Source organism: Bos mutus, chromosome 11 (genome assembly GCF_027580195.1).
Source record: "Bos mutus isolate GX-2022 chromosome 11, NWIPB_WYAK_1.1, whole genome shotgun sequence".
Lineage (NCBI taxonomy): Eukaryota > Metazoa > Chordata > Mammalia > Artiodactyla > Bovidae > Bos > Bos mutus.
The window spans coordinates 80,360,881-80,373,702 of NC_091627.1; the positions used below are offsets into that span (position 1 = coordinate 80,360,881).

The following is a 12,822-nucleotide window of genomic DNA, read 5'->3' on the forward strand; positions in this document are numbered from 1 at the left end:
TACATGGTTACGAAATTTTTTTTTCTTGTGATGAGGACTGAAGATCTCTTGGCAACTTTCACATATGAAATACAGTATTACCAACTGTAGTCACCATGCTGTATATTCCAACCCCCTGACTTATGAAATAGCTAATCTTGATCAAGTTTGTGGAATAGTAAGAACCATTTCTCCATTTGAGTTTGTAGGCATGGAAAATAACGTGATCAAGCGAAATTCAGGGTTACCCAAAAGCATGTGGTGCATCCACTTTCAAATTCCTGGAGCAACTAAATTCAGGTCATTTCAGAGACAGGTTTTAGAGTTAATGTCACATGAAACCACTGAGAAACTTGGGCTTCGTGTTCAAGGGATCTGACAGTTGGTCTCGAGTAATTCTCCTTATGTGTGTGGGTTAACTTTTTTTTTCATATTTAGAGAGATGAACAAATAATATTAAAACTTATGGTGACTTTTCCCATGAATTTTTAAAAAATCTTAACCAGGTATCTAAACTATTTATTAATTCTGTCTTCAGAATTTGCCTCCACAGTGGGTTCCTACCTGTTATAATTCTGTTCCTCTTGAATCTTTTGTAGCCACTTTACATAATGTACTGAAAAGATGAAAACAATTACTTATAACATGGCACCATTTTATGTATTTATTTTATATAAAATAACTTCAGGAGATGCCCGCCATGATTCTGTCCCATGCTTGTTATGACAAGGGTTATGTGGGGCGTCAGGTTTTATGCATTAAAGCCTGATTCTTACACTAAGGCAAATTAGGCTTAGACTGTCAGCATTGAAACATGCGAGGTTTCACTGAAACGTGCCTGTTAAATGCCAAAATGAATAGTAGAGGAAATAAAATCATCAGAAAAGTGAAAGATCAATATAAATCAGTTATTTAACAGAGATCAAGAGGTTATTATGGCTTTAGGTTGTCACTCTTGCATGAATGCAGATTATAGATCATAGTGAAAAGTAGAATGAGGAAATGTGAATGGTTCAACATAATCCTACACAACTCTCAGGAAGGAGCATCCCCTCCCCCCCGCATCTTCTGTTTTTAAAAGGTGGTGACACTCTCTCCCTTCATAGTGCCATGTTGTCCGATAACATACAGTCTTGGTATATGTACCAGGCTGACTTTGAGTACACTGTTAGGTTAGTTAATGTAGTTATACAGAAGAATATTTATAAATTCATTAGTTGTATAGATTTATGTAAATGAGGTAAAATATTTTAAAAAGATAGCTTATATTGCCAATATGTATTACTGCAATTTTCTAATTAACTTTGTATCAAAATTTTTCCATTTTTAAAATAATACTTCCCAAATGAAAACTGAAAGATATTGGTATAAATGTGTTTCCAAATATGTTGATAATGCAAGTTTTTGGTTTTGGTCTGGAATTTTATGATGATAATTTTCTTTTGCAGTGGAATCAAATACATTGCCTTTCTCATTTGCTTCATTGAGAGGCAGCCTCATTCTAGGCTTTAGAAGGTAAGATGATTATCTTATATGGTCTTTGTCTAAATATGGACTTGATTTCTTCTGTCTTTTTTACCTACTATTCGAGGAAAGAAACAGATATGCTTATCTTGTAATATATTAGTTACCTGAAATAATCTTATCTGTTTTTTGTTTGTTTGCTTGTTTGGGTCTGTTTTATTCTTACTAAGTAGTTGAATTGAGTTTAGGCTGCCTTTTATATCAAACATTTCCTAGAAATGCATACTGATCAGGTAAAGGTTTTGTTTCAAAAAAGAAAGTACTCTGAAAATGGTGAGTAGGAGGTATAGACAAATTTGCATGCATATTTGATTTATGCTTTGAGCATTTAATTACAAGATGACTTTTTTTTTTAACTGTAGGTCTTCGTTGGTTATTTATTTTAAATATAACGGTTTGTACATATCATTCTCAAACTCCCAATCTATTTCTCCCTCCCCTCTCCCATGCTGGTAACCAACCATAAATTCATTCTCTTTGAATCTGTTTCTGTTTTGTAAATAAGTTCATTTGTATCTTTTTTTTTTTTTTTTAACATTTCACAAGATCATATGATACTTGTTTTTCTCTCTCTGACTTACTTTACTTAGTATAATCTCCAGGTCCATCCATGTTGCCGCAAATGGCAATATTTCATTCTGTTCAGTGGCTAAATAATATTTCATTGCATGTATGTGTGTGTATAGGGCGTACCACATCTTTATCCATTCATCTGTCAATGGACGTGTAGGTTGCTTCTGGTTTGTGGTAGTTTGGAAAAATGAAAGCCTCTAAGGGCATGCCATATTTTTTTATTTTTTATATTTTGCTCTTATTTTGTGACAAAAGATTTTGTGACAGCTGTTTTGATTATTAGGACATAAACTCCATGTTTATTGCCCTATGTTCAGCACATAGATATTAACCTGGCACATAATCAACACTGTTGAATCAATTACTGAGGCCTTATTTATTCTGTGTTTCTGCCTCTGTTTTTGAGCATTCCCTTTTATTCAGCAAGTATTTATTGTTGAGATTGGAGACATTGATTAGGATCAGATTGTAAAATATTTTAAAAAACATGAAGGAGCTTGTCTTTTATTCTGAAGAAGGTAGACTAACTTGTACTGTGCAGAGCTTTGGCTAAGGCAAAGATACATCTAGAATGTATTTGAATCTCAGACATTGTATTTTTCATTTGGGGTTTTTTATTTTTTAAATATATGCCGTGTGTCCTTAATATGCTCATGCTTCTTTCTTCCTTCTTCTCTGTATGGAGATGTTAATGACAGATGTTTTGCTGTCCTTGCCTCCTAATTTTGTTAAATAAGTTTTGTTCTTACTATGCATCATACATTTGTGCTTGTTGACAATTTCTGACTGGATGCTAGTTGTGAATTTTATGGTGGGGAATGTGGATTTTTTTTTTTTAATTCCTCTAAATATTTCTGAGCTTTGTTCTGAGATGATCTTGAATTAAATTACTTGAAACAAGTTTTCTTAGTGCATGCTTCTATGCTTTGTGTGTGTTTGTGTGTGTGTGTGCTCTGTCGTGTCATACTCTTTTTGACCCCACGGACTGTAGCCCATTAGGCTGCTCTATTCATGACATTTTCCAGGTGAAAATACTGGTGTGGGTTGCTGTTTCTTCCTCCTGAGGATCTTCTAACCCAGAGATCCAACCCACATCTCTTGGATTCTATGCTTCGTAGGTAGGACTTGAGCAGCTTTTAGTCTAGTAGTATTCCCACTAAATTAGTTGAGCCCTGCTATTAAGGTAGCTCTCCCTGGTCCTGATACTTTATCTGCTAGCCCATGTGTTTTGAGATTATTGGAAATGTGAACTATTCCAGTCCATGTGTGAGTTCTAAGAATCTAGCAACTTTAGAATTGACTGACTGAAAGCTGTTCTGAAAACAGAACTGATAGATATCACCAGTAGAGCCCTGCAGCTCCTTAAGGATTAGCACATAAGAGATTCACTTAAAGTTACTTAGGAGTTACACTTTACCAGAAATAATTATTCATATTTAACAGAAATGCAGTAAATTACAGAACATTAAGTGAGATATCTTAGTCATTTTACCTAGTCCTGTGGGAAACATCATCTTTCAGGATTTGAAAACCTCCACTGGAATTCCATCACCTCCACTAGCTTTGTTTGTAGTGATGCTTGCTAAGGCCCTCTTGACTTCACATTCCAGGATGTCTGGCTCTAGGTCAGTGACCACACCATCATGATTATCTGGGTCGTGAAGCTCTTTTTTGTACAGTTCTTCTGTGTATTCTTGCCACCTCTTCTGCTTCTATTAGGTCCATACCATTTCTGTCCTTTATCAAGCCCATCTTTGCATGAAATGTTCCCTTGGTATCTCTGATTTTCTTGAAGAGATCTCTAGTCTTTCCCATTCTGTTGTTTTCCTCTATTTCTTTGCATTGATCGCTGAGGAAGGCTTTCTTATCTCTCCTTGCTATTCTTTGGAACTCTGCAGTCAGATGCTTGTGTCTTTCCTTTTCTCCTTTGCCTTTTGCTTCTCTTCTTTTCACAGCTATTTGTAAGGCCTCCCCGGACAGCCATTTTGCTTTTTTGCATTTCTTTTCCATTGGGATGGTCTTGATCCCTGCCTGCTGTATAATGTCATGAACCTCCGTCTATAGTTCATTAGACACTCTTGTCTATCAGATCTAGTCCCTTAAATCTATTTCTCACTTCCACTGTATAATCTATAAGGGATTTGATTTAGGACATACCTGAATGGTCTAGTGGTTTTCCCCACTTTCTTCAATTTAAGTCTGAATTTGGCAAAAACTGCATTCCAATATGGAAATGCACATCCATGTTTCCCTTCAGTTCAGTTCAGTCGCTGAGTCGTGTCCGACTCTTTGCGACCCCATGAACTGCAGCACGCCAGGCCTCCCTGTCCATTACCAACTCCCAGAGTCCACCCAAACCCATGTCCATTGAGTCGGTGATGCCATCCAACCATCTCAACCTCTGTCGTCCCCTTCTCCTCTTGCCCTCAATCTTTACCAGCATCAAGGTTTTCAAATGAGTCAGCTGTTCACATCAGGTGGCCAAAGTGTTGGAGTTTCAGCTTCATCATCAGTCCTTCCAGTGAATACCCAGGACTGATCTCCTTTAGGGTGGACTGGTTTGATCTCTGACTGATCTCCTTTTGGGTGGACTGGTTTGATCTCCTTGCCATCCAAGGGACTCTCAAAAGAGTCTTTTCCAACACCACTGTTCAAAAGTATCAATTCTTCAGCACTCAGCTTTCCTTATAGTCCAACTCTCAGCTCTGTATATGATTACTGGAAAAACCATAGCCTTGACTAGACGGACCTTTGTTGGCAAAGTAATGTCTCTGCTTTTTAATATGCTGTCTAGGTTGGTCATAACTTTCCTTCCAAGGAGCAAGTGTCTTAATTTCATGGCTGCAGTCACCATCTGCAGTGATTTTGGAACCCAAAAAAATAAAGTCTGCCACTGTTTGCACTGTTTCCCCATCTATTTCCCATGAAGTGATGGGACCAGATGTCATGATCTTAGTTTTCTGAATGTTGAGCTTTAAGCCAATTTTTTCACTCTCTTCTTTGACTTTCATCAAGAGGCTCTTTAGTTCTTCGCTATCTATCATAAGGGTGTTATGATTTACCAAAGGGGAAAAGGGGGAGAGGAATAAATCAGGAGTTGGGGAGTAGCAGATGGTAACTACTGTATAAACAGTAAGGTCCTACTGTAAGCACAGGGAACTGTATTCGGTGTCCTGTGATAAACTATAATGAAAAAGAATATGTGTGCAATGCAGGGCTTTGTAAACATTTTTCTCCACTTACAAATATAGGTTCATCTTTTTAAAAACTTTTTCTCAATGTGTTTTAGTAGGAGGAATGATTTTATCATAAGGCAGAGGATTCTGGCAGGGCATGGGACATGTTTTACTTTTTGTTTTGAAATAATTTTAGAGTCACAGAAAGTTGCAAGGATAAGACACAAACGGTCTATATGTACTCTCCCATTTTCCCCCAATGGTTGCATCTTACATAACTACAGTGCATTACCAAAACTGGGAATTTTACGTTCGTACAATGTACGTGTGTAGTTCTGACAGTTTATCGCATACATAGACTTGAGTAACCATTACTGCAGTGAAGATACAGAACTATGCCATCACTACAAATTCCCCACCTCCCTGCCACTGCCTCTTAGGCTTCCGTTCACCGTCCTTAATCTGTGACAACCACTGATTTGTTCTCAGTTTTTATAATTTTAGTTTGCAGAAGTTACATAAATGGAAAAAAATTACATAAATCGTATATTGAGATTGCCTTTTTCCAGGTGGCGTAATGCCCCCGGGTCCATCCTAGTTGTCGTGTGTCAGTAGTTCCTTTGGAATGTTTTTAAAGTAAAAACAAGTGCCTTATTAACTCACTGTACCAAAACAGTTCACTCTAAACTGCTCAATCTCAAGTTTAAAGAGGCCTGTGAATTTTTGTAGGTGCCGATTTTAAGAGGTCTGTAAGTTTTGTGGGTATTTTTACAATGTAAGTATAATATACATAATTATAGTAAATATATACATTATGTTTGCATTGTAATATTATCATTAAAACACATAACTAATCTGCTGAAAGTAGATTCCGTGTTTGAATTAAATATACAAAGCTTATAGACATTAAGTTTACAAAGATTACAAATAGTCTAAGACCTAGTGTTCATTGGTTACCCAATTTTATCAATAGTTTGTCCTTTTAACAGTCACAATTTGAGTGAGCTGTTCTTTTTGCTTTCCTGAAATAATTTCAGATTTATAGAAAATTATAAGCGTAGTATAGAGATCTCTTACATACCCCATTTATTAACTTTTAGCATTTTGTGAAATTACCATTATACTTTCCGTTTCTTTACACACACACGCATGCACACACACACATACACATAAATGTTAATTTTTTGGAGCTGTTTGTGCTTAGGTTGCATATGTCATGATGCTTTATCTTTAAATATGTCAGTATATAATTTCACAGAACAAGGATATTCCCTTACACAACCAGGTGGTTCAGTGGTAAAGAATCCACCTGCCAGTTCAGGAGATGGAAGAGACATGGGTTCGATCTCTGGGTCGGGAAGATCCCCTGGAGAAGGAAATGGCAACCCACTCCAGTATTCTTGCCTGGAGAATCCCATGGACAGAGGAGCCTGGCAGGCTACAGTTCATGGGGTCACAAAGAGGCAGGCACGTGACAGATACACAGTGCCACAGAACAAGGATATTCCCTTATACAACCACATCACAGTCGACAAACTCAGGATATTTAACGTTGATGGAATATTTTTATCTAACAGAGCTCATATACCAGTTCTGTCAAGTATTTTCACTCTTTTTTTGGAGGGGCCCTTATTTTCCTTCCTCCTATACAGAACCCCTGATGGCTCAGATGGTAAAGCATCTGCCTGCAATGCGGGAGACCTGGGTTTGATTCCTGGGTTGGGAAGATTCCCCTGGAGGAGGAAATGGCAACCCACTCCAGTACTCTTGCCTGGAAAATTCCATGGACGGAGGCGCGTGGTAAGCTACAGTCCATGGAGTTGCAAAGAATCGGATACAACTGAGCGACTTCACTCACTATGCAGAATCCAGTCAAGGAATAGATGTTAGTCATCTTTTCTCTTTAATTTTCTCTAATCTGGGACAGTTCTTCAGCCTTTGTCTTTTATGATACTAATAGATTTGGAGAAAACAGGCCAGTTATTTTCTAGAATGTTCCTCATGATGCTTCCTCATGTTTAATTTCATGTTACGTTTCTGACTGGAATACCACAGGAATGTTGTTCTGTTTTTCTCAGGGAAATTAAATCTAAAATGTGTCCGTCAGCACCTCATTAGTGATGTTAAGTTTGATCACTCAGTGAAGATACTGGTTCAGTGTCTCCACTGTGTAGTTACTGCCTTTACCATTACAAGTAATAAGCAGTCTCGGGGAGATCCTTAGAGACCATGCAGATACCTGCTCCATGAAACTGGAACCCCAAGGTTTAGAGATGGTTCTTAGTGGTTCGTGTCCAAACCACTCTTTATTTTGAGGGTTCAAAATAAGTGAATCAGTCTTTCTAAATTATCTTGCCCTGAAAATTAACTTTGATTTTGGAAACGTTTTGTTTTTTTTTTTAAAGGCTTTGATCTGTATGTATTGCATATAATGATTGCTAGTATATTTTAATGTTTTTTAAACCTCTGGGTTTATTTTCAATCCTTTGCTGCCCCCTGCAGGTCTATGAATATAAATCTTTGGAGCAAGGTAAGTATTCCTAATACTGCAAATCATAGTGTGATAAATAAAAAGCAAGTTATAATAGCTTCATGCATTTATCATACATCACTCTAAGTTAATGAATTTAGAATCTTGAAATGGTAGTTTTAGTTTTAAAACTACCTTCCTGGATCATGAAATTTATTGTTGAAGTGACCTTGAGTTAGTCCTAAATTCTTAAGTTTTCAACTTTTCTAAAAAACAACTGTTAACATTATGGCAGTGATCATACGTATTTAATAATTATTTTTAAAAATATATGCATGTTATATATGTTATACATATTTGTGTATATATCTATATATGTGCTAAGTTGCTTCAGTTGTATCTGACTCTTTGCGACCCTATGGACTATAGCCTGCTAGGCTCCTCTGTCCAAGGGATTCTCCAGGCAAGAATACTGGAGTGGGTTGCCATGCCCTCCTCCAAGGGATCTTCCTGGCCCAGGGATCAAACCCATTTCTCTTAACGTCTCGTACATTGGCAGGGTGTTCTTTACCACTAGTGCCACATAGGAGCGTCAGGTGTATCTATATGTATATCTATATGTGAATGATACATCAGTTTTTAAACTGCTATCTTTTTAAGAAGTTAACTGCTTTTATGCAGGAAGTACAACAATCCTTATGTTGAATTACAAGATATCTGCCTGTAATGCAGGAGGTGTAAGTTTGATCCCTGGGTTGGGAAGATCCCCTGGAGAAGGAAATGGCAACCCACTCCAGTTTTCTTCCCTGGAAAATCCCATGGACAGAGGATTCTGGTTGGGCTAAGGTCCATGGGGTCGCAAAAGAGTCAGACATGACTTGGCTAATAAACAACAACACAATCAGAATGCACATTATTGATGGGAATTCCCATTTTAAATATTTCTTAAAATCTTATTTTCATTCAGTTCTGTTTTTAGTATTAAACGGCCGTTCATACTATGTAAGTTATAATAGGTGGTTAAGATATTTATAAGCAATTTTTTTGGCTATAAAGACTTTTTCATTGGCTTATTAAATGTGTCTTTTAAATTAGGTTTTAATGTGGCTGTCATATGTCTAATGTATGGCTACAACTTCTGGTAGAATTTATTGTCTTATCTTCTACATGTCTGGGTTGGTTAAAAAAAAATTGTAAATAGGATTGTTTTGCTTTGCTTTTAAATAGTTTCTACCTTACTGTCCTTTGGATTGCTGTTATCACATCATGCTTTCATTGTTGAGTGAAGTGGGATATGATCAGGTTTACCTAATTTTCCATATTAGAAAATACATAGTTAGAGAAGTAACTGTAGTTTTAGTTGTTAATACTTGTGCTGTGGCCAAACACTATCTTGAAGAAGGAAATGGCAACCCACTCCAGTATTCTTGCCTAGAGAATCTCCTGGACAGAGGAGCTTGATGGCTACAGTCCGTGGGGTCACAAAGAGTCGGACATGACTTAGCAACTGAGCAGACACTATCTAAAGAGCAAATAAGTTCAGTTGTAGTATACACATGAAGTAGTTGAGAATTTGTAGCTTATATCACTTCAGAAACCTATGCTTCCTTTCTACTATCTTCAGCCTGTTGATACATAGTCAAAATACTGTGTTCAAAAGTTACATTCAGTATCATAGGTTTTGTAATTGTTTTTGTCATCAAATAGGTTTGGGTTTTTTTAATTGAAATTTTGTGGGTAGAGTTAATGTTGAAGAGTAAGTCTTGTAGTTTCTGTGTATTCAGTTGATAAGAATCAATGAGAACAAACATATTACAACTTTTGACCCCCTTCTGTTTTAAGTAAGTAAGTGTTAGTTGCTCAGCCCTGTCCGACTCTTTGCGACCCTGTGGACTGCAGCCTGCCAGGCTCCTGTGTCCATGGAATTCCCTAGGAAAGAATCCTGGAGTGAGTTGCCATTCCCTTTTCTCCAGGGAATCCTCCTGACCCAGGGATTGAACCTAGGTCTCCTGCATAGCAGACGGATTCTTTATCATCTGAGCCACCAGGAAAGCCTCCATTTTGTTTTAACGCCATTAAAATGACTGGCAAAATGTTGAAAAACTTTTTAAAAAAGTATTTAGTGTTTCAGGATATTTTACTTTCTTACTGCTGTAAAACTTCATTTAAAAGGAGGAAACTGGTTGAATTTCAGCAAGACCAAAAACAATACAATGACAAATAACATTGGTTGATACTTCCTATAAGCTGTTTTCTACAGTAACAGTTTATTTAAAACAATATGTAACCAGAACAGTTTAGAGGTTTTCTTAGTGATGTATCATGAAATACTGCAGTTTTCCTTCAACATGGGTTTGTTTTGTTTTTGTTCTAAAAGACTAACCTGTTATTTAAAAACGAAACAATCTCCTTGGCAAGTGGGGGTGGTGTTGAATTACTGTGACATAGAGTAATACCTTACTGGGGAGAGGCTTTATTATTTCAAGAATTCAATTTCAGATTGTGTTTGTTCAGTTTGCTTCTGTTGCTGCAATGCATGCATTTTCTGTCTTACCAGATAACAGAACTGTTGTACAAGGATGGACGTTATTGCCAGGAGCCCCCAGGACCAACGGGTAGCGTTTCAATTTTGATGATTGTAACTTATCCACAAATCCATTCTTCTGTGTAATGATGGGCTAGAAGGATTACAGCAGTAAACATTTTGTTTTTGAAAGTGAAATTTGAAAGCATTTGTTTATAAATCTTTACATTGATAACCTCATCATTTTGAGATCTGTGAGGTGTTTGGTATTACCATAATTGTTTTTCTAAAGACAGGGTTGGGAGGGTTTTTCTTTTCAGATATTGAGGAAATGCTTCTTATAGCATCCATCAAAATAGCCTGAAAAATCAGTAATCTTTAGTGTTTATGTGACTTTAATGTTTTGCAGGTATAATTTAGACATATAAAATAATAAAGAGGTCTTGTAGATTTTTCCACTATTTATTACCCAAAATACATTATTTTGACATTTAATGATTTTTGTTTTCATGTAATAAAGCCTAGCATATGTGGTTTTCTGTTAAAACACACACACACAAAACCATATGGTATCTTTCTTGAAAGTTCGTATTTTTCTATCCTGTGTATTAACACATGGCCCTATACATTTTATGCTTGGATGCATAGGAAAATTACTGTTGTTATGAAACATCTTTGTTAATCTCGGTTTTTCATTGGCTAATAGGCAGCTCTCCACAGGAATATTACATCTTATTAAAATTATTTAACTTTCTATACTCAACATTTACCAATCCTCTAATTTTATGTTTCCCTAAATATTGCCCACCAAAAATTAATATAGAAATATATAGGAGGCATTTGTTTATTCTCACTATTTGTGATTTGGACAGGAAAGGGGTAAGGCCTTGGGCAGGACCACTTCTGTCACAGAGTGGTAGAAAAAAATAGATTGAAGTAAGATTCAGTACCGAAAAGCTGTCACTCGGTCTGAAAATAATTAATATTCCTTTCACTCACCAGTTAGATGTGTGCTCCCAAACCACATAATCTCTATGCCTCAGTGATCATTGTTGCCATTTCAGAGCCTCTCATCAGGGTGACATCTCACACCAAAATGATTTCTTATAAATTAATCTTGATAACATGACAGTCTCAGTAATTTTAGTGGAATGCTTTCTCTTGTTTTTTTCCACAGAAGCTGTTGGCTATTTTCTTTATAACTTGATTGACAGCATGAGTGACTCAGAGGTACAGGCCAAGGAGGAGCGTTTGAGACAATACTTCCATCAGCTGAAGGAGATGGTACCATTTCATTTTTTGCTATATAATGCCTGTCCTGTCTGACATGTATCTATTAGATTTGAAATTGCTGCTTTTAAGTACAACCAGACCACTTCTCAATGACATACATGAGTTGGAGACTTAAATTATGTCCGAGATAATTTCTGCTAGACAAATTTCAGTTTGGTTGTCTAAAACTTGTGTGTTTTTTTTTTTTTTCCCTCCTCCCTCCCCTTTGCACAGAATGTAAAAATTCCTGAAAACATCTACAGAGGCATTCGTAATCTGCTGGATAGCTACCATGTTCCTGAATTGATTAAGGTGTGTGTGAAATAATAATCAACTTCTTAAAATGCTTAATTTATATATAGAGGCATGTCAAAGTTTTATTTAAATATATTGCTTTTGGCCAAAAGTTTATTTAAATGATAGCCTTTAAAACAAGGCTTTTTGTTGATTATTGGTGAATGCTATTTATATATTGAAGAATGTATTTAAAAGTGTTTTTTACAGTGGTTAAAAAGTCTGAAGAGAATTTCAGGAAAATTTTGGAAAATGGAAACATGAAATGAGACTTCCAAAATTTGCTTTTGACATTTGCTAGTATATTTTCCATATGTTTTCTAATCTTAATTTAAATCCTGATTTTAGGATGTTAATATATTGGTTGAAAGAGAGAAGACAGACTCTAGAAAAGTAAGTATGTTCTTTGAGTAGATTCTACATGCTGTAATAACCTCATTTAATGAGAGTTCTAGACTATGTCCTTTTAAAACCGGTGGTTCCTAACATTTTTGCCTCTAGCATAGTTCTAAGAAGTTGGTAAAAGCCATTTACCAGAAATTATATCTAAGAAATCTGCATTATAATATCAGGAGCTTTATAAACCCCTCGAGCCCATCCCAGGTCCCCACCTGAATATCCTTGATAGCATTTATGACATTTAGGAAAGGGCAGTTTAAAGAGAAGAGTGACAAAGGGTGCATTTTTTTTGTAGTAAATTTCTTTCTTTCTTTTTTCTTCCCATTTCTACCTCGCAGCCTTCATCATCTGATTTGGAGTCTAAGCTTGAAAAGCTAAAAGCTGAAAATCAACCTATAGGTGATATCCTAAAGCAGCTCATATTAATGCTATGTTCAGAAGAGGTAACGTTTGTTTAAATATTTTAAATGTGCTACTAAGGTAAAAAAAACTTTACAGATAAAAGTAAGCAAAGCCCAATATGAAATTTATTATTTTTACAATTGATTATTGTACATCATGTCTGTGAAGAATGCAATTAAATGAGAGGTTAACTAACTTCAGCTACACCT

The 12,822-nt window shown here is 36.2% G+C and overlaps 1 protein-coding gene across 1 annotated transcript in view; it reads left to right on the top strand.

Moving 5' to 3' along the window:
- Nucleotides 1-12,822, top strand: part of LRPPRC (leucine rich pentatricopeptide repeat containing) — a 99,428-nt gene that overhangs the window by 31,504 nt on the left and 55,102 nt on the right. Inside the window, exons 14-20 of the mRNA XM_070379656.1 lie at nucleotides 1,428-1,494; nucleotides 7,755-7,782; nucleotides 10,280-10,337; nucleotides 11,424-11,530; nucleotides 11,753-11,830; nucleotides 12,161-12,205; nucleotides 12,550-12,654. Of these exons, the coding sequence (XP_070235757.1) occupies nucleotides 1,428-1,494; nucleotides 7,755-7,782; nucleotides 10,280-10,337; nucleotides 11,424-11,530; nucleotides 11,753-11,830; nucleotides 12,161-12,205; nucleotides 12,550-12,654 (488 nt within the window). The remainder of the gene's footprint in view (nucleotides 1-1,427; nucleotides 1,495-7,754; nucleotides 7,783-10,279; nucleotides 10,338-11,423; nucleotides 11,531-11,752; nucleotides 11,831-12,160; nucleotides 12,206-12,549; nucleotides 12,655-12,822) is intronic.